Here is a 25,629-nt window from a genome sequence, read left to right as displayed (position 1 = left end):
TTAGAACCTTAGTCTGTGGTTCATTCAGGCTGTGCGTCTCTCATGTAAATGTTTGCTAAGGGTAAACCTCAAAATGTCCCGTTTCCATTAGAAACTAAACGTGAAACCTGTCGAAATCCTGCCCGGTTGATACACAAGGAAAGAAATAGGATTGCATGATTTCACAGAGAAACCCAGTATTGATCCGGAGGTGGGAGCATGCAACAACTCACCTTTAAACTCCATCACACGTGATCATTCTCAAGCCAGGAGTGCTGCTCACAGTGTACATCTTGATCAGGATAGAAAATAGGTTTATTTTAGTTCGCACAAAAGCACTCCCACACCTCAACACCACTCCCAGAAAAGGAAGAGAAATAATGTGCTAATATATTGATGTAAGAAGCGCTTCTAATTTGTGCCAGTGTGAAGATAGCGGGTCTAGACCTTGCATATGAAGCACAGATTACAAAAGGCATTACCAGCACCTGTACTTCAACTTACTAAATAGATCTGGTGCAAGAGGGAAGGAAGGGTCAGTTAAGAGAATACTTGCACTGACCAGAACTCTCTAAGGTTGACCCCGTAACATTACTGTATATTCATGTTTTCTCCCTGTGCAGCTAGCAAGAGAAAGGGAAAGGTCAAGGGAGAGTCAGAAGTGTTTTCCAAATGAATCAAATCTTTTTCTAGTCAAGACGGCACACACTGTATTTTGGGCACTTTTCCTTCTTTTCTTATCAAGTTTTCTCTAACAGCTGGAAGTGGTTGGAAGGGGCTGCCTTAAGAAGACCCCCTGCTCTTCTTTTGACAGCTGATCAAAAGAAAATAGGTCACGCTTTTCAAACGTATGTCCATCCTGCCCTTAATTACTGTCTCTTTAAACAAAGGCAACATCTGCGCAACCTCAGCCTGTTCAAACCTCCAGAATAACAGAGGGAGAGCAACCTGCTCCTCAAGAATCTGTTACTTTGGGGGGCAGGCAGGGGCTGTTGGCTGCAATGCCCTTTCTCTTGGTGATCGTCTTTCTTCGCGGTTTACAGAGGACATAGATTCAAGGAATAGATATGTAGAGGGGCTTTTAAAGAGAGGAGGGAAAACTGAAAGACAGGCCCTGGTCATGCCTTCAGAATCCACTGATCCATTTCGGAACAGAATTAGGACTATGCAAAAAGTGTATTACCTTCTGGAACGCAGAGATTTCAAAGCCATATGGCAGCGTGTGCTGCATAATGCCTGGCTTTTCTTGGGAGAAAAAGTGGTGCACAGCTTTTTAAAAAGTCAAATGAGCCTGGAGCAGGCTGTTCGGACGTGCTGCAGAACTAGGGGCGGGGGGCTGCAAAACTTTGTTACTACAAGTAATTAGAGCACGTAGCTAGACTCTTTCGGGGCATTGTTGTTACTGAGTCCTTCACTTTAGTTTAAAATATTCATCTCTGAAGTGTCCAGAGCTCCAGCTTTGTTTTACAGTCGGCAGGGATTCAGAGAGACAGAATAGTTTAACAAACGAGCGATTTATGAGAATTAACTTGAGCAATTGCACAATTAAAACAATGCCTCTGTACTACATTGGCGGGCGCTGTGCAAACGCAATCCCTCTACCCCCCCCCACCCCGACTCTGTGACGGGGTTAAAATATTGACCATTGGTTGGCAAGCACGGTGTAAAGACAGTTCTGGGGCGGGGGGAGGTTGCGCTTAATCACACTGTATTGCACCGTGACACTGAATTACCAGGCAGCGGCAAACGGTCGCTTACACGAGTATTTCTGTCAAGTCACGATTGTAGCATCTTACTTTTGACTTATTATTGAGAGCAAATTCTGCATCTCTGATTCGCAGCTGCTGGGGGGGGGCGCTTTCGCCTCGGAGACACAGCGCCTGCCTTTCCCCTGGACAAGGGGGGACGCTGCATCTTCCACGCTCTCGCCCTCTCCTTGACGTTTGATTCCAGCGGCGGGGGTGGGGGGGGGGAAGGAGCTCTGAAATCTCAGCCAAGCTTTACGCCTCCAGTCCCACCCATCCCCTTGCCCATTGGCGGGCTCTCCCTGACAAAGCCAGGGCTTAGCATTCCCACACTGGCCTCTGGCTGGGCTGCCTGTCAGTCCCGGCCCAAGCCCTGCCCCGCCGGGCTAGCTTGCTTGTTTGAGCAGCAAACCCACTCTGGACAGCTCCAGCTACCTAAACAGAAGACGTAAGAGGAGGAAAGGGCTAGGACATGGCGAGGGAACGGCGCTGGCCCGGCTGATAGAGACTGGTGATTTCCCCCCCCCTACACACACACACACGCACGCACACACACACACACACAAACGCACCCTCCCCCGCACACACATACACAACTGAGAGGCCTTATCCCCCCCCCGCCCCAGCTCCGAGCATCCCGCCAGCCCAGCACCCCCATGAACTGAATGAAGACTGCCTACACCGCCTATCGATGCCTCACCAAAGAGCTGGATGCCTGCGCCATGAACCCGGAGATGACAATGGACAGTCTGGGCAGTTTGCATGGGGCAGCCAGCCATGAGCAGGATCTGCTGGGCAGCCCCAGCCCGCACCACCCCAGCCGCAGCGCCGGATCGCTACGGGTCCATCCTCCTCCTTCGCACCAGGACTTGGCTTCTGCCTCTTCCCGCTCGGCCATGGTGTCCAGCATGGCTTCCCTGCTAGACGGGGCAGGGGATTACCGCCCGGAGCTGTCCATCCCCCTCCACCATGCCATGAGCATGCCCTGTGACTCCTCGCCCCCTGGCATGGGCATGAGCAGCACCTACACCACTCTGACTCCACTCCAGCCCCTGCCGCCCATCTCCACCGTCTCCGACAAGTTCCACCACCCGCATCACCACCCCCATGCCCACCACCACCATCACCACCACCACCACCAGCGCCTCTCCGGCAATGTCAGCGGGAGCTTCACCCTGATGAGGGACGAGAGGGGTCTGCCGGCCATGAACAACCTCTACAGCCCCTACAAGGAGATGTCCGGCATGGGGCAGAGCCTGTCCCCCTTGGCTGGCACCCCACTGGGCAACGGATTGGGGTCCATCCACAATACCCAGCAGAGCCTCCATAACTATGGGCCCCCCAGCCACGACAAGATGCTCAGCCCCAACTTCGATGCCCACACTGCCATGCTGGCCAGGGGTGAGCAGCACCTCTCCCGGGGGCTGGCTACCCCTCCTGCGGCCATGATGTCCCACTTAACCGGTATGCACCATCCTGGGCACCCTGGCCATGCGCAGCCTCACGGGCCCGTGTTGGCTTCCAGCCGGGAAAGGCCGCCCTCCTCCTCTGGATCTCAAGTCAACAACTCTGGGCAGTTAGAAGAGATCAACACCAAAGAAGTGGCCCAGAGGATCACTGCAGAGCTGAAGCGCTATAGCATCCCCCAGGCGATCTTTGCCCAGAGGGTGCTGTGCCGTTCTCAGGGGACCCTCTCAGACCTGCTAAGGAACCCTAAACCCTGGAGTAAGCTGAAATCTGGCAGGGAGACATTCAGGAGAATGTGGAAATGGCTGCAGGAACCCGAGTTCCAGAGAATGTCAGCCTTAAGACTTGCAGGTGAGTTCTGGCACCAGTAATACTATGTGCACATGCAAATAGACAAGGTGTCCCAGCGAAAGCGCCACTGAAAAGTGTAATGTGTTGCTGCGGGTACAGATTTTAGGCATAGCCTAGTGCTTGATGTATTCAAGAGGCTGGTCTTTTAAAGGCGCTTCACGATGAATTGATTGCCCTTGTCTTGATTTAACGTCTCCCTTTAATATTCTTAATTTGACTGCTTCGAGCTACTGGGTGCTACCAGACTGGCTTGTGTGATGGCACTGCTAAGAGGACAATGGTTTGGGTGTTTTGTTTTCACCCTGCTCTGTAATCTTTACACATGATCTAGGCTAAAATAGTGCCGAGTTTTTAACATTTCCTATTGCACTTGGAAAATCCCTAATACATCCAGCAAAAGGCTCTTCAGCTTTGACCCACGATAAGGATGTATGGAAGGTACGTTATTGTTTCTAGGATAGAGGTGTTTTGTTTTGTTTATTTCTCTCGGAAAACTTCCTTGGACATAACGAGAGGTCCAGGGGTGGTGTCTGATGTAGTTCCTCAATTTTAGGAGACGAAAAAGCATCAGATCCTGAGAAATCTGTTATAAAGAATGGCGCATTTTGTGGGAGGCAGTTTTAGAATAGCTGTTCTCCCGGCTTTGGGTGCTTCAGTTTGATTTTTTCACCTTTAGCACCAGTATCTCTCATTTCTGGTAGTGATAGCTGTCACATCAACACATTTATTAGACAAATCACAAAATGTGTATTTCCTTTGCACTGTCGAGGTTCTGTGAATCATTTCAAAGTCTCCAAGATTCCTCAGTAAAAGGAAGCACATTAGGCGTGTGATAAATTACGTGCCGAGAAATTAAGCTATAGTTTATTGCATCTAAAAGTATAAGGCTGCAATATCCTCTTTGCATACACGGGCGCTTATTTTTGTACAGAGCACAGAGATGGATTTGAAGCCGAGGGAGAAGACAATCACACTTGGTATATTGTTCTAATGTGAGGTGAGCTGTTTTGTGCTCCCTCTGCTGTAATCAAAGAGAAGTACAACCCTCTATTGTTCTAAGATTACAAGAAATCGTCCATTAAGGCTGCTATTTGAGGGGAGTGGAGTATAATAATACAGATGGTTGAAAACTAAATCGCTATCCGGAAAATGTACATGGGATTATGTATAGATGTTTCTTTCCTTGATATAGTGTGCAGTGGAGGAGCGAACCAATAGAGTATTTATGCTTCAAAAATAGACTTGTTAAGATTGGAAAAACCTATATTCTGGGTTTCCACACAGTGAGGGAAAGTGTTTGCCTAGACGAACATCTGCAGTCCTTTCAGCATTGCTTTGGCTCTGCATCTGGAAAGAAATATATATAGGCAATAATTAACATATCTGCATTAATTAGAATTTGCTTCACTGTCCATCACATTTTAACATATAACATAAAATATTGGCAACTTGTTTTTGACACATATGAGCCCTTTCCCACAAACTTGTTCCCATTATACATATATAAATAAAATAGTGTGTGTGGCTCATTTTATAGTGTGACAGCTGCACGTTTACAAACGCATTTTAGAAGGGATTTCTGCTCTGACAAGTGCCTCGTTCACCTGTGGTTGGATTGATTCCAATCTGTAGCAATTAATCGTTTGGTATTATTGATTAGCGGAGGGTAAATAGGAAACAACCTTTCGGAAAGATTACTTTTTGCTTCAAAATCCACCCTCCATTTGTGCGCAGTGGAGGTGATTGTTGTTGTTGTTTCCTGGTTGTTAATTTCTTTCTGGAGCTTCTGAGATGATTTCTTACTAATTATAATTATTGATTGTTATTATTATTCGTAGTAGTAGTTGTTGTTGTATTACACACTACATCATGGAAAGAAACGCAAAAGGTAGGAGGAATTGTGTGCATTATTCTTGTTAAGAATGTCCCATTGAAACCTGGTGTGAGATTTGAAATCCTTTGTTTCTAGTTGTGTGTGTTTGTGTGTGTGTGTAGTTGGCACACTTTCTAACAATGTAGTTTGGAAACACTATACAATGAAAGGCAAGTTCTTCTCCCTTCCTCTTTTCTTATTCGGTCTTAGGGACAATTCACGTGTGAAGTCCTGAGTGAATAGATCTCTTTGGCCTATCTCAGCGGTCAGTGGGACTCTTGCAGTGTGTCCCTTTGGTAGTAGTGTAGCTGATATGGCAAGCTTTGTGTGAACCACGATTTTTTCCCCAAGTGCAATGTACAAAACAGAGTAGTTGGGGCTCTGTTCGGATTCATGCAGAGATACCGTTTGGAACTGGTCAGAGTTGCTAAAATTGCAGGATAAGTTATGATCGTTCACTTGAAGTCCTGAATAAAGAGGAGAAGCATATAAAATATACTGCTCTTGAGAGGCGTTTAAATAGATCTATGCAAGTATCCAGATTGCATCTAGTAGCTAAAGTAAGGTGAGATTTTGCCATTTATTGTGTGGTTTTATTAGCAACCACAAGTGCGTTAAGGGCTTACTTGTATATCATCGGAGACTATATTTTGGTCAATAGATCACTCTCCTGTTGTAAAATATGCCGTAGCGGGCATTTGAGTAAGTAGGTATTATGTACTCAGTGTAGCTACAGGGACTGGGGTCTGGGGGGAGAACAGAAGCCATCTCTCCATGCATTATTGATGGAAATCTCTGCACGCCCCACAACTGGAGATGCCAGCGTTACTTTCGTTTGGGTTAAACAGGCACAAACCCGGAGCCTGGGCTTTCGGGTCTAAATCCACCACGGAGGGTCTTCGAGATTTCCAGGGGGAAGGAGGCGGCCCAAAGCCACCTGGGTACATTCATTTTTACGGCAGTGCTGTGGGCTTGGTAATTTTTTCCCTTCTATTCCAGTGGCCCCGTCTGGCTGAGGGAGGGGGAAAGAGCACAGGAGTGGGAAGGTGATTTTGTTCTTGACTCCGTAGACTATTAAAAATTCATGGTATCTTCTCTAACACACCAGGGTGAGATGGGCGGCGGGGTCATTTCTTCCTTCGCCTTTTCAGCATTATGAGTGTATCTCGCTGCAGAGTCTGTGTTTGTCTGAAGCGATGTGATCCTGGAAAGAAACGGTCTTTGGCATCAAAGGAGAGAAGTCGAATCAATTCTGGGATCTTTTCGGAAGGAGGCTTTCGAGGAGCGGGATGCACATTTAATGTTACTAATCAAATTACGATGCCTTCGAGGCGGAAGAGATCACGCGTTAATGGTTTTCACCTTTGTGATACAATCACTTACGCGCGCGCACACGAAATTGAACGATTTTCAATTAGGGAAACATCACTAGCGAAGGCAGAGGAGCTCTGCATACAATAATGAGGTGACGAATATGCCAGTTGCCTTATCTACATCGGGGAAGAAATTAAAAGTAAGGCCAGTCATCGGCTGTAGCTTTAGGGCGGAGGGGGATGTAACTGTCGTGGCGCTAATTCTAACATGCGACTTTTCCTGCAGGGATCTGTGATAGCTCATTTAGGAAATTGTCATTTCGAGTAACGTCCAGCGTGTCCCAGCCTCTGTCTCTCCACAAAGGAGTGCCGTTCGCATGGCGGATGCACGCCCCAGATCCCTGTAACTGGCGTTATTTTCTCGGCACAGTTATAGACACGGTCCCTTTGACACCAAGAGGCGAGCTCCACATTCCAGACCCTATCCTGAGCCTGTGGAAGTCAATGGCATTTCTTTTTTTCAGAGTAGCAGCCCTGTTCGTCTGTATCCGCAAAAAGAACAGGAATACTTGTGGCACCTTAGAGACTAACACATTTAATTCAGCATGGGATTTCTGCTGCTTTCCGGGACGGCAGGATTGGGCTCTAACTTTTCATATTGGAAGCCCTGTTCATTGATGCTAGCCGCACTCCTTCCAGCTAAACCCAGAGAGGGTAGAAACGATGTAAAGAGACGCATCTAATAGTTATTAATGATTATGGCTAAGGGTTCCTAATATTTTAACCCATTCCTGTAATTACATTAGACAGAGCGTTCACATTTCTCTCTAACTCTTTCAGTGAGAGAATAGATATTGCTGAATATGTTTGTGTGTGGACACACAGAATCTCAGCCATAGCTGCATTTATGGGAATAGACATATGCCTATGTGTGTAGCCACATCTTATACTATAATATCACATGGAATATTCTGTTATAACCAATGCAAAACATAATCCGGTACCTACGGTGTCAAGTCACTGTAGTCAGTATGCACCTTGCGCCCTATAGAAACGTGTATTAAAATTTGTACATAACACAGACATACTTTTGCTTGATGAGCCGATCAAATTAATAATTGAAGAGCTAGCTCACTACTGTCCTTGTCTTTTCGAGTCCCCTGTGAATCAATAACACCTTTCTAATATGCATTAGTGCTGGGTCCCTGAGAGCATTGAGGGTAGGAGAGAGAGAGAGAATACCACACGCGAAACAGCCCGGGGAACAGGATCCCATCAAGCGAGAAGGCTCCAACATTTATTTTTATTCCAGTCTTTCCAGCCATGTGGTTATGTCACTTTTCTCAAACCAATGTGTATATGGAGGGAGATCGATGCTGATAATGTTTAGAAGATTAAAAGAGCATTAATGCTGGCAACAGTAACATAAACGTGTGGACCCAGTTTTCATTGATCTGGAACCTGATCCGGCTTGTTTCCAGTAAAGCTGATGGCGCTGGCTTTCCCAGCACAAGACGTGTGTGTGTGTGTGTGTGTGTGTGTGTGTGTGTGTGTGTGTGTGTGTGTGTGTGTGTGTGTGTGTGTGTGTGTGTGTGTGTGTGTGTGTCGCAATCCCTCCCTCTCCCCATGCCCAGCTGCGAATCTTCCCAAAACGTTGGCTAAGTAGATTGTGAAAGGTAATGGCCAACATGGAGATTCACCCTACAAACCAGGTTTCGGTTCCCCGAAGGAGCCGATCCTGCAGCCCTGTGGGGAAGCAAGCGGCGGGTCGTGCCTCCGGCTCGCTCTCCCCCAGGAGTGATGTCCAGAGGTGAGCACACGGCTGGGTGCTTTGCTTCATTGCGGTACTAAGCTAGCAGAAGGAAAGGCCGGCGTTAGGGGGGGACGCTTTTCACTTGAACCAATACAAAAATGACCCCCTGTGCCTGTCTCATCTTCCTAGGAGATGGCTCTCAGTGTGAAAGCTCCCAGCTCCGAGCAGAAGCTGTCTGATACTGCATCAGGCTGAGCAGACTAACGGGGACAGATTGAAGTGGGGCTTCCATCACCCCTTCTTCCCAATTCCTTCTCTCAACCCCCAAATCTGGAAAGCTGCTGCTGTGCATGCGCAGTCATTGCTTTCCCTAACTTGCTTACAAACTCTGCATACTATAAATGACCGTGTACGTGATGTCCATGTAAATACAGCATCCCAGCCTTAACTAGTCACACGAGCTAACAAGGGGTTTCTGCTCTTAGATCAATACAGAGGGATTTAAAAACTCCCTACACAGGTAATTTACACAGTAGACAGTTACTCGCTGAGCAATAACATACGTTTTAAACTCTTCTGAATAATCGGCCTTCAGTCTGTTTTTCTACCTCTTTGTGCCCATTTTTTAAAAGCTTCCGTTTTTTAAAAGCACAACCAAATATTTTGGGAGTAACGATCCAATGAAACCAAAACACAAAAGTTTCAGCGTTAAGGGTTTCTTTGACACCCCCGTGTAGTCTAGCCACTAGCGAGTGGAAATTATTTCACTTCTTGACCCCACTAAATGAAGGAGTGTGGCACCTGAAAGCCCTGCCCACACTTGTGGATAAGGAGGAAATTCCAACTTTAAACTTGAATATATTTTTTGAGGTTTAGGTAAAAAATATATATATTTGATCTCTCTTTCTCTCTCCCTCTGTGTGTGTCGCACACTCACGCACAACACATACGTTCTTGCTATATAGTTCTTTCCACCCTTCTCACAAAAATATTTCAGTTCAGAACAAAACCAAATGTATACAGTGGATCCGAGTTTGTTTGCTTGTTTGTGGCTAAGATGGAGCCTCAAAATGAGATGGATGGTGGGGTTTTGCGTTTGTTTGTTTGTTCGTTTGGTTTTGTTTGTTTGTTTTGATATTTCGTTTTTTAAAGGTATTTAGATTGCCACCTAAAGAATTTTCTCTGTGTTTTAATTGGAAGTATCCAAGCATTCTTTAAAAAAAAACTGTACATATAACAAACTAAAACCAAACATAAAAACTCAACAACGATAAATCTATCTCCCCCGATTCTCCTTCTAAATGGTGCTCTCCAGGCGTTTTCCCTTCGTGGGTCGGTGGATATCCTCTGGAACGAAGCGAGTTCTGCAAGGGACTTGTTTGTCGTTTCATTTTTGTCGCCTCCTGCACGGAATAGTTTGGCAAGTCCCTAAAGCCGTGGTTTTCAGCTGATCCGAGCCGACTGCTGGGAGATCCTAGCTCGCCGGGTGTATAAGAGGGGAACGACTTAGCCCAGACCTAGCCCGTGTATAGTGTCCGATGAGACATTATGGGGAAGGGCAGCTTTGGGTTTCCAGCCGTGCCACTAGTGTACTCCTCCCGCTTCTCCTTCCAATCGCATTACCGCATTGCTGCCGGTTCTGGGACTAGCTGCTTTCTGGAAACGCAAATCCCCCCAACACTTTCGGTGCAGAGCGGGGTCCCCTCCACGGATCCGGGATGCTTTGTAAACGTGCACAAACTCCGAGCGGACCGGAGCGTGCGGATGGGCTGGAAGATACAGATGGTCTAACTATACTGTGCTCTGGCTCGCTGATAAAACCGGAGCGCATTTACTCCCTGAGCTCAGGTGGTAACAGTGAAACGCCCCGACGGGTTTTTTTTTTGTGTGGGATTTATTTAATTATTGCTTATAAAGCCTACTCCCTCCCTCCAGCAGCTCACTTTCTGTAACCGTGGCCTGACCATTTTGTTGCTTGCCTTTAGTGCACTGTAAACACGGAGCAGGAAGCCCCACCGATTCAGGGAGCACGTCGAGGGCAGCCCTTGCGTGCCAAGAGTGCCCTGTTTCACGCACATCCCATCCCAGCACCTATCTCTGCCATGTGCCCGCGTCCAGCCTGGCACCTGATTCTCCCGGGGAGAGGAGAACCGCGGGGAAGGACCTTTGTAAATTACAGCGTTCTCCGGAGCATTGATTTCTGGCTGGCACGTGAGAATATGCAGTCTCATGGCCTCGGTGTTTGCTTTTCCTTTCTCCTCTTTCTTCTTCTTTCAACCCTGACCTTCCCCTGGAATGAGAGGAAGAACCAAACGCTGCTCTGGTTACAGTAACGCGCACCTCATGCTGTCCTCTTTCCTGCCAGTTCTTCTCCAATGTAGCTAACTATTTATCTTCCTGGAGAATCCCGTCCCTGCTTGTCAGGTAACGTTAAGCGGTGTGGCTGAACCTAGTGTTTCTATTTTTTTTCATAGATTATGAACAGGTCGGTTGCTCATCTCCAAACGTTTCTGTACTTGAATTATCAAAATTGCTTAATAGCTTTATGGCCTTCCGGGCAAACCCTGGGTATAAAACTGTCTGCAGTGTTTGCCCAGCTCTTAGAGATGTAGAAGAAGCTCAGGCAGCACAGATTTCAGTCATGATCTCAGATTTATTGAACTAGGGGAATATAGCTAAAGCTCACTATACATAGATTGCTATGGGTCAAATCCCATTAATTTTGCAATTGATTTTAATAGGGCCAAGATTTGGCTCCCATGTCTCTGTTAATGAATTAGTTGTTCATCGAATGTTTTGAAGATACAATAACATTATTTCCATTGCCTCAGTGTGTGCATGTGTGTACAAATCTTTCCAAAAGTTTTCTATTGTGTGAGGTCATATATGTATGACAAAGCTTGAGGTAGTAATATTCTAAGGAAAGGCCAGAATCTCAAATGGCAGTTGTCAGAATATCTAAAAATGGCTGTAAGAGTTTATAGACCACATTGCACACAAAGTGGCTAGTTTGCAATGCTCACCAGGATAAACTCCTATTGTTTTCATTGGGAATTTTTTCTTTGTAGGGCCTGAAGAGTCAGGCACAAAATATTCAAAGGATGATATATTTGTATTCATGCAGGGCTGCTCTATATCATTTTAGGATGAATTATTCTCATGCAAACAGGCAGACATTGTTTGGGTTATAAGCATGCCTCTAAAGTAATTTAATCGGACTTGGACCTCAGCTTGTGTAATCAAATATACATATACTTTTTCCTGCAGGAAGAAAATAGTTTAAATGTGTATAGTCTATATTTACTTTGAAGCATGTCACAAGTACTAATCATATGGAACCAGGAAACAGAACGGGAACAGTTAAGAAAAAAGAATCAGACTTTTTATAGAGGACAAAATAACTATGATTGTTTTTAATGAGGAAGGAATGTGCATTCCTGTACATCCACCTCCCTTTTTCAGAGTGTTTACCATCTCAATATGTAATGTAGGCACCCCCGTCATTGATTCATTTCTGTTAATATTATATTGACCAGGAACCTGCAATCGTTACTCAACCAAATGTCCCGCAGAAGCCAACGGGACTTTTGCCTGAATAAACAATGCAGGATCAGGTCTTATGAATAATAAAATAGCCATTTGCAATTGGAGTCCTGCCTGGTGAGGATTGCTGGCTCAGGAGTAGCCAAAGTGCTGGTTCTACAGAGTTGACCATCAGCTTCCCCAGTCAGTTGGGTTTGGTTTGGATTCTTTGGGCCTAATTCTAATCTCCCTGACACAGATTGCAGTAGCAGCAACGCTACTGAAGTCAATGGATTTACATTGGTGCAAAACAAGTAAGAGTTCAGAGTTAGGCCCAATACCTTGGTTTGAATGCTCAGACCCTGACCCTGCTCTGTCTAAAGTCATTGGCAAAGCTTCCATTCATTTCCGTGGGAGCAGGAGCAGGCTATTCGTTTAGTGATTATGCTTTAGTACCTTTTTTGAATTTTACTGGTTTAAACGTACTTTCGTGCAGTGTTCGGAGGTGCCTGTGTTATTAATTAGTTCATTATACCATTAGGTGAATGATTGAAGTCAATTTATTAAAAATAATAACAATAATGATCATTAATCATAATTATGATGCAAGCATGTCCTGTGTTGACTATAGGTTCCAGTGTTTCTAAGTCCTTGGACCAGACTTTCACATTAAATATAAGAGGGCGGCTTCAATCTGCTCCATTTTATGCAAATTCATATGACCCTGGGATTGCTGCCCAGTTTCCAGTACAGCCCCTTCAATTGGCAAACTCCTTATCCCCCTGGTTTAAGCAGGAATTCTCTGAGTCTGTTAGAGAATCTGTTGTAAACACAGATCCATTGATTTGCATTTGTCAGAGAGGAAAGTTAAACCAGTGAAAAGAGAAGCTCTTTATTGTTTTATGCAGGGCCAGGGAAACCTTTTGTGTTGATCCTATTGATCCAATCTTTCCCTTTAAGGAAACCACATAGTTAAAGACCCCCCATTCAATAGATTTATCCTTCATGCTTGCAATATTCTTTTAAGTGGTCTCATCTAGGGTAGTATGGCAGCATTAAACCTGAGAACCAAACAAAAAGCAAGATAGAAAAATACAATGGGATTTTAAATATTGGAAAACTAAGGGCCCATCCTGAAGCCTTGGCCCAGTAAAACTCCCATTAAAGTCAATTCTGAAGTCAGTGGGAGTTTTGGCTGAGAAAGGACTTGTAGGGGCAAGCCCTAAAATATTTGCCAAAATGTGCAATTATTTCTCCTTCAGATACTGTATGTTATTTTTTATTGAGTCTTTAGTGTATTTACATGTTGGAAAGGACATGTACAAATATTCTTACAAATTGTAACATAGCCTTAATAAATGAGTTTTTCACTTGTATTTCAATGCCAATTTGTTTTTCAAATGTATGTCCAGGCCAGAATTTTGAACTGCTCAATTTAAGTATAGAATATATTGAAACCAATGGATTTGCAACCACTTGCACCAGTTGAGATCTCTTCCAACGAGTTTTCATGTGGCATTTTGGGGGTAGTCATGATGTTAGATGGGCCCTGGGAAGAGTCCATAGGATTGTAAGAATACGACATAGTACAGGAATGACTGCTACATTCCTTGGACAATACTAATGTGTTGTGCTAATTCCAATAACTACAGACTGTGAAAGGCTCTTTCGCTTACAGCACTAATCTGCTAGATCAGTCTCACTAATTCTGTGGCCTTTTAACTGCATGAATAACGAATAAGGAGACATTCTGTTTTAATTCTCTATTTGATCTGGGCTTAATTGTGCAGTTCTTAAATTTTTGTCATGATGAAAAATATTAATGATCCCTAGGTAAGTTAATGCATTTATCTGTTTAGGGAGTTCAAAGGGCAGAGTTCAACTATGGTTCAGGTTAATTGAACACAAAGCCATATCGTAATGTCTGTGTTGCCTGCAAAGTACTAAAAGTCAGAATATTATCACTTAGAAGGTGCACCAAATCTCTGTTAAGCAAATAGTGCACCAAATGTAAGGTAAGCAGAAATATGAAGAATGCAATTAAAATTGCTCTCATTACTAAGTCTTATGTAAGTTACCAAGCTCAACTTGGTTATGAAATGCCTGGTAAAATCTTGTCCCCTTGGGTGAGAAGTGTTTTCTCAGTGGAAAATTGCTTTATTGGTACCACTGACCTGTAGAGCAGCTGCTGCAGCTTGGACTGAAAATCAGCTTCAGAATAATGTGCTTCTATTAAAATGGATAAGACATTTGTTTACACAGTCAGGGCTTGCAGCAAGTGCAGTTAACCCCACCCAAATTGTTTGCTGCTTTGAAAATTCAATGTTCACAATTAGCCCTAGTGTACAAAAAATGATAGTTCACAGGGAGGGCAAAACACTGGGTGAGACCAATCCTGCACTCTGTAAATACTTCTGATTTTTCTAGGCAGATCAGCAAAGTGCTTGCATAACTTGTTTGCATTTCCTGATTGCTGAATCGTGTTACTGATGATGAAACATTTTTGTACCAAAATGCCATCAATGATTCATCTATGCAAAATACTTCCACTGACCACTTTTTATTTATATTCACTTGATTACTGTGCATTTCAGCAAACATGAATGTGCAAACAGTGCTTTTATTTGGAGTATAGTCTGGATAAATGCAGGATCAAGATGAAGGCAAATACGCAAACGCTGCAGGAGACAGACATTGAATTCTGAGCTGCTGTTTTCCAAACAGAGGTGGAAGAGAGTCCCTTCCAGTTGTGAACCATAGCACCATCTACTAGTGGCTTTATTGTCACATAAAAAACGCCACACACACACACACCCCAAAAAACGGGCCAGACCAAGAGTCCATGTAGCCCAGTATCTGACAATGGGCAGTGCCAGATGCTTCCTTCAGAGGGAATAAAACGAACAGGGCAATTTCAAGTGATCCTCCATCATCCAGTTGCAGCTTCTAGCAGTTGGAGGTTCAGAGAAACCTGAGCATGGGGTTGCATCCCTGACCATCCTGGCTAATAGCCAATGATGGACCTATCCTCCATGAACTAATCTAATTCTTTTTTGATCCTTGGTATATGTTTGGCCTTCACAGCATCCCCAGGCAATGAGTTCCACAGATTGACTGTGTGCTGGGTGAGGAGGTACTTCGTTATGTTTTGTTTTAAACCTGCTGCCTACTAATTTTATTGGGTTACCCCCAGTTCTTGTGTTATGTGAAGGGATAAATAACACTTCCTTATTCACTTTCTCCCTACCGGTCATGACTTTATACACCTCTATCATATCCCCCCTTAGTCATCTGTTTTATAAGGTGAACCCATTCTCTTTAATCTCTCCTTGTATGGAAGCTGTTCCATACTCCTAATCACCTGTGTTGCCCTTCTCCAATTCTAATATATGGTTTTTGAGATGGGCTGGCTAGAACTGCATGCAGTATTCAAGGTGTGGGTTACTTTGGATTTACATAGTGGCATTATGATATTTTCTGGTGTATTATCTATAAGCTGCAAAGAGTCCCGTGGCACCTTGTAGACTAACAGATGTACTGGAGCATGAGCTTTCGTGTGTGAATATCCACTTCGTTGGATGCATGTGAGAATTCACCTACAAAAACTCATGCTCCAATTCGTCTGTTAGTCTATAAGGTGCCACAGGACTCTTTGCTGCTTTTACAGATCCAGGCTACCCCTCTGATACTATCTGTAAGCTGTTTATCTTCAGAAAGTGGCCAAAAAACTTAAGCACTTAAATCCATATTCAAGCACCTAAATAAAGGAAGTTTAATTTTCAAAGGAGCTGAGTACGCACAGCTTCCATTTACTTTAATGGAAGCTATTAGTACTCAGCACTTTTGAAAGTTACTGAGGCCCAGATCCTAAGGGATTTAGGTGCCTAAATCCCATTGATTCCCATTGGAACATCTGGGCCTAGCAGCTTTTATTAAAGTCAAAGGAAGCTGTGGATGCTCAACATCTTTGAAAATCAGGCCACTTCGAGATAGAGGCCTAAAAAAGGATTGAGGTGGCTATAAGAATTCTGCTTTGAAAATCTTAGCCATGAACAACATTCACTGTATGCACAATTGCTGGCAAAGTCTATTCTATTCTGTTCTGGTTCTTAGACCACCCTCAACCCCATGGTATCGGAGCACCTTCCAGAGGTGCATTAAGAGATATGGCTAATATCTGTCATGTATGGTTTGCTCTCGCTCTCTTTCTCATGCTTTTCCCAAGAGAGAAATTGTGTGTGCAATGGCTTTTATTATTGTAGTTGTTGTTAAGTGATAGATATATATTACTATTAGCAAAGGCAAGGTCAAAGAAGTGTACCTTGCATTTGGTACAGAAAGAGGCGAGGTTTGTGGTGGTACTTCGTTTCTGTGGAAGTTTGTTCCACAGTCTTGAACCAGCACCCAAGAAAGCTCTTCTTCCTCTTTCTTATATTAATTGCCTATCTGCTACATAGATGCAGTGATGATTTCCCCAAGATTGAAATGCTTCTTCTGCTGCGACTATGCTTTATTGCTATATGGTAAAATCATGTATTTGTATGTAATGGGCAATATCGTGGAACTTCTGTGGCCAGTATAAGATATTCACTAAGATAGGAAAATTCAATATGAATTTTTTTATCAACAAAGGAAGACGATAACAGACAGAAGTTCATGACATTACATTCATTAAAAAGTTAAGACATCTTAACAGCAATTACAGAGAAATTAGAGGAACACACTGGGATACATAATAGCATTCTTTGGCAATGTGAACTATATGTCCTGAATGCCATAGCTGTGTGGAAGGCAAGTGTGTGCTTGCATTTTTTGCACAGTAATACCAGGCATACAAATGGTTTTTGCAACTGGATCTTCATGTTAATTTCAGTACCTTGAACAGTTACTGCTTTGCAACCTCAAAAATATCAGGCCAGTGTTCTTCCTAAGAGACTATGTGGGCTAAGAGATGGACCAGCCCCAAATCTGCATGTTCCTGCAGACCAGAGGGCTCAGTCCCAGAGGTTCTTTCTTCTCCCTGGGATTTGCTAAGTAGACCCTTTGATGGCTGGTTTAATAAAGAACTAGAAAGGGGTTAGGAATGCTGGTTAGGATACTGGAACATCTTTCTTATTTAGATAAGGAGAAACTTGTTGGTGCAATTTCTAGGACACACACAGACATTTATATTTATTCCACTGCCTTCAGCAGTAAGAATAAGGATATAGTTTTGCTCTGACTTCTTTATCCTCTAGATGGTCTTTCAATGCATCATGATTCACTGTTCATTGGTGCATTTTTACCATCTATGTCAGTATGTCTGCCTATATTTCAGCTAAATTTTTGAATGGATTTGTGGGACTGCATATTTTATTTCCTGTAGATGTAGCTCAAAATTAAGAAGTTACAACATATATAAATATTAAAGGAAATACGTTAAATATTTATAAATAGTATATATTTATAATAATAATCTCTTGAATTGTATTTTTAATGTTGAACTAAATATCTCAGTTCTTATAAACTGTCTTGAAGGTGCTTAGTGTCTCCAAATGTTAGAAGTAGCCTCATCAGATATGGATTGGTGGGTAGTACCTGCCATCCATGTAAGAAATTGTGTTGCCATGTGATAAATTGCATTTATCATGTGCCAGCTTTTTAAAGCAACCACTAGGCCTACCTTATTGCTCCGTCTGATCCCCAAACACACTGATCACAATTCTGCTCTCCTTTTAATTGAAGGTCATCTCTATTAACCAATGCATTTTTGTCACTCTCTTGATTGGTTGCTGAATGCAGGTCTGACTCAGTTTTTCATTAGATGTATTTCTATTTTCCTCTCTCTTTTTTTTTTTTTTAAATCACTCTCTGTATTTTTTTTCACTCTGGCTATTACTGTTCTCTGTTTCTTTGTTAGATTTTTTTTCTCAGTCACTCCTCCCTGCGTCTTGACCACTAGCAGTCAAGCAGAACTTCCAAAGCTCTGATGTTCTAAAGTAGGCAGAACGTATTTTCCCATCCCTAATTCACATTCAGGCAAACTTGAAAAAAGAGAACAAAAGTGTTCTTTGTCAATCACTCTCTACTGTCCTTCCCCCCTTGTTCTTCATGAGGGTAGGTAGGCTTGACTAAGACTTATACTTCTGAAGGATGCCTGTAGGTGATTCAGAGGAGCACACCTGCTAGTGGTCCTTGTTACACTTTTGGAAAAGATATAGTATGTGCGGCTCTCAGCCACAAACTGGAGGTCATGCCTCCATCCCTTCCAGACACACATCACTCAGCTATGGCCAGTCTCCCCCACTGCACCCTCCTCTGGGGCATCTAACTCTGGTACTAGCAGGCCCCTCCTTGGTTCAGAGAGATGAGCAGCCCTTTTATGGCTGCCTTCAGAATGGAAGCTGTTAGGGTGGAGAGGGCACCTCTAGCACAAAGGCAGTCATGATTGGGACATGAATGTCTTGAGACAACGTTCGGTTTGTGTGTGCTAGATATTATCTTTTTCTCCTCGATGAAAGAGCCTCCTGCATCCTTTTCCACGCAAACTTCCATTGATTTCTGGGTGAGTTTTGCATGCAGGATTCTGCTCCTCTCTCAGATGGGTTTAGTAATAAGGCAAAATATTCAGGAGTCAACCAGCCATTGCATTCATTTGGAAGGAAAATGCAAAAGAAAAAAGCCATCAGGGGAAAAATAAAGCACAAAAATCAAGCAATTACATTGTGAAAAAGTGGGTTCAAAATACTGGTGAAGTGCACAGCTGAAAAAGTTTTGGGCTAGCACTGGATGCAGGCTGTTTCTTAAGATCCACGTTACCGCTTAGACCAAAATTGTCTCTAAATAACTGAGGAATGTATTGATGAGTTGGGCATGCTTTTTTCCAGCAGATCTCCTCTGGTGATATGGAGAGAGAAAAAGTTAAGGGCTAGACTGAACCATCAGGCTCATCCCAGATTCAGGGATGGCACAAAGGAGAAGAATATGTGCTCCAGGAAAGGACTGTTCTGCAGAAAGACAATTCCTCCCCTGCTCCTCTTTCCTCTGGGAGGGGGGAAGTTACTACATGCCTTTCTGGATGTGCAGATTACTCTCCACTCTGCTCCCTTCCCTGCCCTTCTTTGCCCCCACCCTGCCCACTTGCTCACAGTCTGATGTGTGAACAGCCCCTGTTGGTCCCCTCAGCAGCAAAAAGCTACAATCTGACTTAATTGCCCTTCCTCAGCTGAGAAAAGTCTGCTCCCTCAACCATCCTTAGCAAGGGCTGGGGACAATCTACATTGGTCCTTAATAGAAAGACTCTCAAGGTACATCCACACTACCCGCCAGATCGGCGGGTAGTAATCGATCTATCAGGGATCAATTTATTGTGTCTCATCTAGACGCGATAAATCAGTCCCCGAATACTCTGCCGTCGGCTCCAGAACTCCACCAGGGCATGAGGCAGAGGCGAAGATGACGGGGGAGCCGCGGCCGTCAATCCCGCGCCGTGAGGACGGGAGGTAAGTCGATCTAAGATATGTCGACTTCAGCTACGCTGTTTCTCCCAGTGTAGACCAGGCCTCAGTGACTTCGGATCAGGCCTATAAATGGCTTAGTTGCTGACTATAAAAGTTTTTCAGTCAAAATATTACACACAAGGACTCACATGCACAAAAGTCCACTAACCCCCATTGTATCCCATTAACATGAGCCATTCTGAGTGAGTCATTATTCTCTCTTATCAGTCATGAATCACAATCTCTGGAAAACATAGGACTAGGAATCTGGAGATCTAAGTACCACTCCTGCCACTGGCAGGTCTCAGTTTTCCCATAACAGAATTACATTAACTTCATGGAGGTGTTGGGAAGGCCTAATTCTCTACTGATTCTGAAGTGCTCTGAGACCTTCTAGTGAGGACAGAGGGCAAAGTCATTAATAATTAATGAACATAGTTTGAACCTACCTTGCTGAATGGCACAAAATTACTCTTGATTTGGTTTAATAAATGTAGCATGAAAAGTCTGAATGGACATGGTGAGCTCCATCCTCATTTGTGCCTAGTGAACATGGCATTTGACTAAGAGAGGAAAGCTGCTACAGAGATGTTTGACCTCATCTCCCCCTGGTTCTGATGCCAGTTCTGTGCCAGTCCTGCTGTCATTGTGATCAGCCTTAGCGTGAATTACCCTACAAGTGACCCATGACAGGAAATAAATTCAAAATGTAATTAGTCAAATTCAATCACCAAACTTTTTTGTTTAATTGAGGGATGGGTTCCATGACTTACAGTAAATGTGTTACTGTCTTCAATTTGTAAGTTTGATTTGGTTTATTGTAGGCTGTTTGCAATATTCTGTTGAAGCACAATCTGCTATACAATCTACCTGAAGAGTCATAACCCAGGAACAGATTGGTGCATCAATGAATTGTACAGAGCTTTAAAATGGATAGCACCAATTCTTACATTCAGAATGATGAAAGAGTTTTGAAGCAGCTGCCTTTAGAATGTTCTACCCATACACCAAAGCAGTTTGGTATTCCAGACCAGGGCTAATACATTTTTAATAACTAAAGGGCAAGTTACCTGCCCAGTGTCAGCCATAAGTAACTGGGCTGTGCAACAGGTGTATAAATGTGTAGGGGTCAGGGTCCTTGCCAGGACGCAGAGTGGAGCTGCTTTGTGGAGGCTACACAAGTCCAAGCTTGAGGCTTACAACCATTTAGTGGAAAGGACGACACTTAAGTTATCTTGTACCCACACCACGCCTCCACTCACGCTTGCATTCGAGTGCAATAAATGGGCTCTATCATTATTGTTGTTGTTGTATATTACAGTATTGCTTAGACACCCCAGTCAGGGATCAGCACACTATCATAATAGGTGTTGTACAAACATGTAGTAAAGAATAGTCCCTGCCCCCGAAAAATAACACTCTAATCTAATCTTTAAATTATAGATCATATTTATAAGGGACCTATCACTGAGCTACCTTGAGACTTGCTAAATACTGCACATGGACATAAAGAAACAAAACCCTCAGCATCTTCCTTTTCTCTCTTTCTTCCTTTCATCCTTTCTTTTTTTTTCACAATTAATATTTTAAAAGAAGCTGAAAGGGGAAAAGAATAGTTTTTATGAATATATTTTAATACAGGAGACGAATACGTTTAGGACCTGATCCGAGCCTCCATTAAAATCATCAATAGGAGCCTATCCACTGGATTTTAGTGGGCCTTGGAACAGGCCAGTAATGAATAAAAGTGTAATTTCTATGCAGTGAAGTACCTTTCTAAAGTAATGAATAATGTTAACAAAGTGCTGACTATTAGGTTTCCTTGCTAACAACTTTGGAACTGGGTTTGTTGCTGAGATTCCAAATATCGGAAAAACAGCAAGGAGTTGCAGCTGAAGAAGCAGGTTTTTTACCACGAAAGCTTATGCCCAAATAAATCTTTTAGTCTTTAAGGTGCCACCGGACTCCTTGTTGTTTTTGTGGATACAGACTAACACAGCTACCCCCTGATACTTGACAAATATCAGAAGGATGGCAAACACTGAGGGAAGAGGAATTATTTCACGTGGTCCAGGTATAGTTGGGATCCTTGAGATGAAATGAAGAAAGGGAAAATTTAGGCTATCAAGAAAATTTTCCTGATAATGAGAAATCTGAGGCTGTGGGAAATCTCCCAGCCTGGGTTAACAGGCTCATGCTACAGGGGCTCAAGCTACCATGGTAAAAATTGCAATATGGATGCTCCAGCTTGACCTGGAAGTGAGGCTCTGTCGCTCTGTGCTTGAGATCCTGAACTCAAGCCCAAGCCAGAACAGCCACATTGCTATTTTTACCATACTACCTGGAGCAATACTAACACAAGTCTGATAATCTGCACTGGGGGACTCTCACCCAGCTGCAGTGTAAGATATCCCCACCAGGGACAGTGATGGAATCCCCATATATTGGGGCATTTGAAAATAGCCAGGGAAAAGCACTAGAAAATATACCATAAGGAACATTCCTATACTGGAATGGGGATTTGGCTAGGTGACCTAAGCGATCTTTCCAATCCATAAAGTCCATTGCTTGATCTTCCCTGAAATAACAGAATCCACACTTGCTACTGCATTGCCATTTGTGTGCGTATTTGATCATGATGGACAAGTGCCTTTAAAGCGCATTAATAAGGATAAAAAAAGTCAAGCATGTTTAATGTCTGTGTAGCAGACAGAAATAGGCAGATAAACATGTACAAGCTGCACACGCTTACAATGCGTTTATTTGCGTCTTCATTCAAATTGTTTCTTGTTACATAATGGTTTTGTACACAGTGGAGTACTTAACCTAATTTATATTGATCTCAATTGCTCTCATTTGTGCATACTTAATTCAGAAAGATAATCAAATTGATTTCTGAGGCCTACTTTTTAAGAGATTGTAGTAACACAGACATACAAGAGGTGCCCTAACTAAATTATATCAAAAGAAAAACATTTTAAATCTTTGGAAACTGTTTTGATGGTCATTTCATTGTGTTTAGTATTACTAACATAATTACATTTCCTCCACACTGAGTTCTGTTTGAAATCAAATTGAGAAACATTTTTGAGCTCCATCAGGCAGATAACTTGGTTTAGCTGAATTTGTACTGCATACATATAAAACAACATATTAAAGATCAATATGCGTGACTTACCCTTGCAAAAGATGTGGAGAAATTACTTAAATTCAAATTAGAAGGACTGTTTAATTTTTCATAATAGGTTTGGCTCCTTTACCAGTTAGCGGTTATTTCATGTGTTCTTTTCAGAGTTCCAAAAAATGGTGGCTTCTTTTGTCACTATTGTTCTAGCACTAAAAATCAGCAAGTATTGGAGGATCTGTGCACTGTGAAAGGAAAGGATTTGTTTAGAGAGACTGAATGGAGTAAAAATTAGGAGCGGGGTGATGGTGTGAAATTAAATATGAAATTAAACAGTAATAAGTCACCAGAGCTAGGTGGTATTCACCCAAGAGTTCTGAAAGAACTCAGATGTGAAATTGCAGAACTACTAACTGTGATATATAACCTATCATTTAAATCAGCTTCTGTACCAGCCGACTGAAGGATAACTAATGTGACGTCAATTTTTTTATAAGACTCCAGAGTTGATCCTGGCAATTACAGGCCAGTAAGCCTAACTTCAGTACCAGGCAAATTGGTAGAAACTATAGAACAGAACTGTCAGACACATTGATGAACACAACTTTGGGGGAAGAGTCAACATGGTTTTTGTAAAGGGAGATCATGCCTTACCAATCTGCTAGAATTCTTTGAGGTAATCGACAAGCATGTAGACAGGGTGATCCAGTGGATATACTGAACTTAGGTTTTCAGAAAGCCTTTGACAAGGTCCCTCACTAAAGGCTATTAAGCAAATTAGGGTGTCGGGTTAAGAGGGAAGATTCTCTCATGGATTGGTAACTGGTTAAAAAATAGGAAACAAAGGATAGGTATAAATAGTTACTTTTCAGAATGGAGAGAGGTAAATAGTGGTGTCCCCCAGGGATCTGTACTAGGAACAGTCCTATTCAACATATTCATAAATTATATGGAAAAATGGGTAAACAGTGAGATGGCAAAATTTGCAGATAAGACAAAACTCCTCAAGATAGTTAACTCAAAAGCAGACTGCAAAGAGCTACAAAGGGGTCTCACAAAACTGGGTAACTAGGCAACAAAATGGAGATGAAATTCAATGTTGATAAATGCAAGGTAATGCACATTGGAAAACAAGATCCCAACTATACATATAAAATGATTGGTTCTAAATTAGATGTTATCACTCAAGAAAGAGATCTTGGAGTCACTGTGGACAGTTCTTTGAAAACATCCACTCAACGTGCAGCGGCAGTCAAAAAAGCAAACAGAACGTTGGGAACCATTAGGAAAGGGATAGATAATTGACATAACCTTATTCCCAGATTCTGGACCTTAGCGTCCAAAATTTGGGGGTTAACATGAAAACCTCCAAGCTTAGTTACCAGCTTGGACCTGGTACTGCTGCCACCACCCAAAAAATTAGAGTGTTTTGGGGCACTCTGGTCCCACTGAAAAACCTTCCCTGGGGACCCCAAGACTCAAATCCCTTGAGTCTCACAACAAAGGGAAATAATCCTTGTTCCCTTCCCCCCTCCAGATGCTCCTGGAGAGATACCCAGACACAAGCTCTGTGAAACTACGCAGAGTGATTCCCCCTCTCCGTTCCCAATCCTGGAACAAAAGCACTTTCCTCTTCACCCAGAGGAAATGCCAAATCAGGCTAGCAATCCAACCCACAGCTCTCCCCTTGATTTCTTCCTCCCACCAATTCCCTGGTGAGTACAGACTTAATTTCCCTGAAGTAAAGAAAAACTCCAACAGGTCTTAAAAGAAAGCTTTATATGAAAAGAAAGAAAAAATACAAATGTTCTCTCTGTATTAAGATGATACAACACAGGGCAATTGCTTAAAAGAATATTGAATAAACAGCCTTATTCAAAAAGAATACAAATCAAAGCATTCCAGCACTTATATTCATGCAAATACCAAAGAAAAGAAACCATAGAACTTACTATCTGATCTCTTTGTCCTTACACTTAGAAACAGAAGACTAGAAAATAGAACTACTTCTCCAAAGCTCAGAGGAAACAGGCAGACAGACAAAAGACTCAGAGACACTTTTCCCTCCACCCAAAGTTGAAAAAATCCAGTTTCCTGATTGGTTCTCTGGTCAGGTGTTTCAGGTGAAAGAGACATTAACCCTTAGCTATCTGTTTATGACACGCCCCCCAAATTGCAGACAGTGGGGAAGCTCACTGGCGGCAATTTCCTTCTAGAACTTGAAAATAAACAGATTAATACAACACATGCACCTTTACATATACTACTAAGTATATAACTAACAGACTTTTACATTTTAAGAACACTTTTTAACTACTGGATTCTGGGAAACTCTCACGGGAGAGTGCATCAGCAACTTTGTTAGAAGCTCCTGTGGTGTGTTGAATTTCAAAATCAAAATCTTGGAGAGCTAAACTCCAACGAAGAAGTTTCTTGTTGTTCCCCTTGGCAGTATGAAGCCACTTTAGTGCAGCATGGTCAGTTTGTAGTTGGAACCGCCGTCCCCAAACATATGGGCGTAGCTTCTCCAGGGCGTACACAATGGCATAGCATTCCTTTTCACTGACTGACCAGTGACTTTCCCTCTCAGACAGTTTTTTGCTGAGAAACACGACAGGATGGAAGTTGTGATCTGTTGCTTCCTGCATGAGCACTGCTCCTATACCACGCTCAGATGCATCTGTGGTTACTAGGAATGGTTTGTCAAAATCCGGGGCCCTGAGTACAGGGTCAGACATGAGCGTTGCCTTAAGCTGGGTAAAGGCTTTTTGACACTCATTAGTCCACTTAACGGCATTTGGCTGGGTCTTTTTGGTTAGGTCGGTCAATGGGGCAGCGATTTGGCTGTAGTGTGGTACAAATCGCCTGTAGTATCCGGCCAAGCCTAAGAAGGATTGGACCTGTTTCTTTGACCTTGGGACAGGCCACTTTTGGATAGCATCCACCTTGGCCTGTAGGGGGTTTATGGTTCCTCGACCCACCTGGTGCCCCAGGTAAGTCACTCTGTTTTGGCCTATTTGACAC

General features: G+C 43.2%; 1 protein-coding gene across 1 annotated transcript in view; it reads left to right on the top strand.

Annotated features, from left to right (window-relative positions):
- The first annotated feature begins 2,389 nt into the window (after window positions 1-2,389).
- The window catches only part of ONECUT2 (one cut homeobox 2), a 45,971-nt gene continuing 22,731 nt past the window's right edge, over window positions 2,390-25,629 (top strand). The window contains exon 1 of the mRNA XM_030567137.1: window positions 2,390-3,542. Coding sequence (XP_030422997.1) covers window positions 2,390-3,542 — 1,153 coding nt within the window. The remainder of the gene's footprint in view (window positions 3,543-25,629) is intronic.

Source organism: Gopherus evgoodei, chromosome 6 (assembly GCF_007399415.2).
Source record: "Gopherus evgoodei ecotype Sinaloan lineage chromosome 6, rGopEvg1_v1.p, whole genome shotgun sequence".
Lineage (NCBI taxonomy): Eukaryota > Metazoa > Chordata > Testudines > Testudinidae > Gopherus > Gopherus evgoodei.
This window is presented reverse-complemented; position numbering and strand designations above follow the sequence as displayed.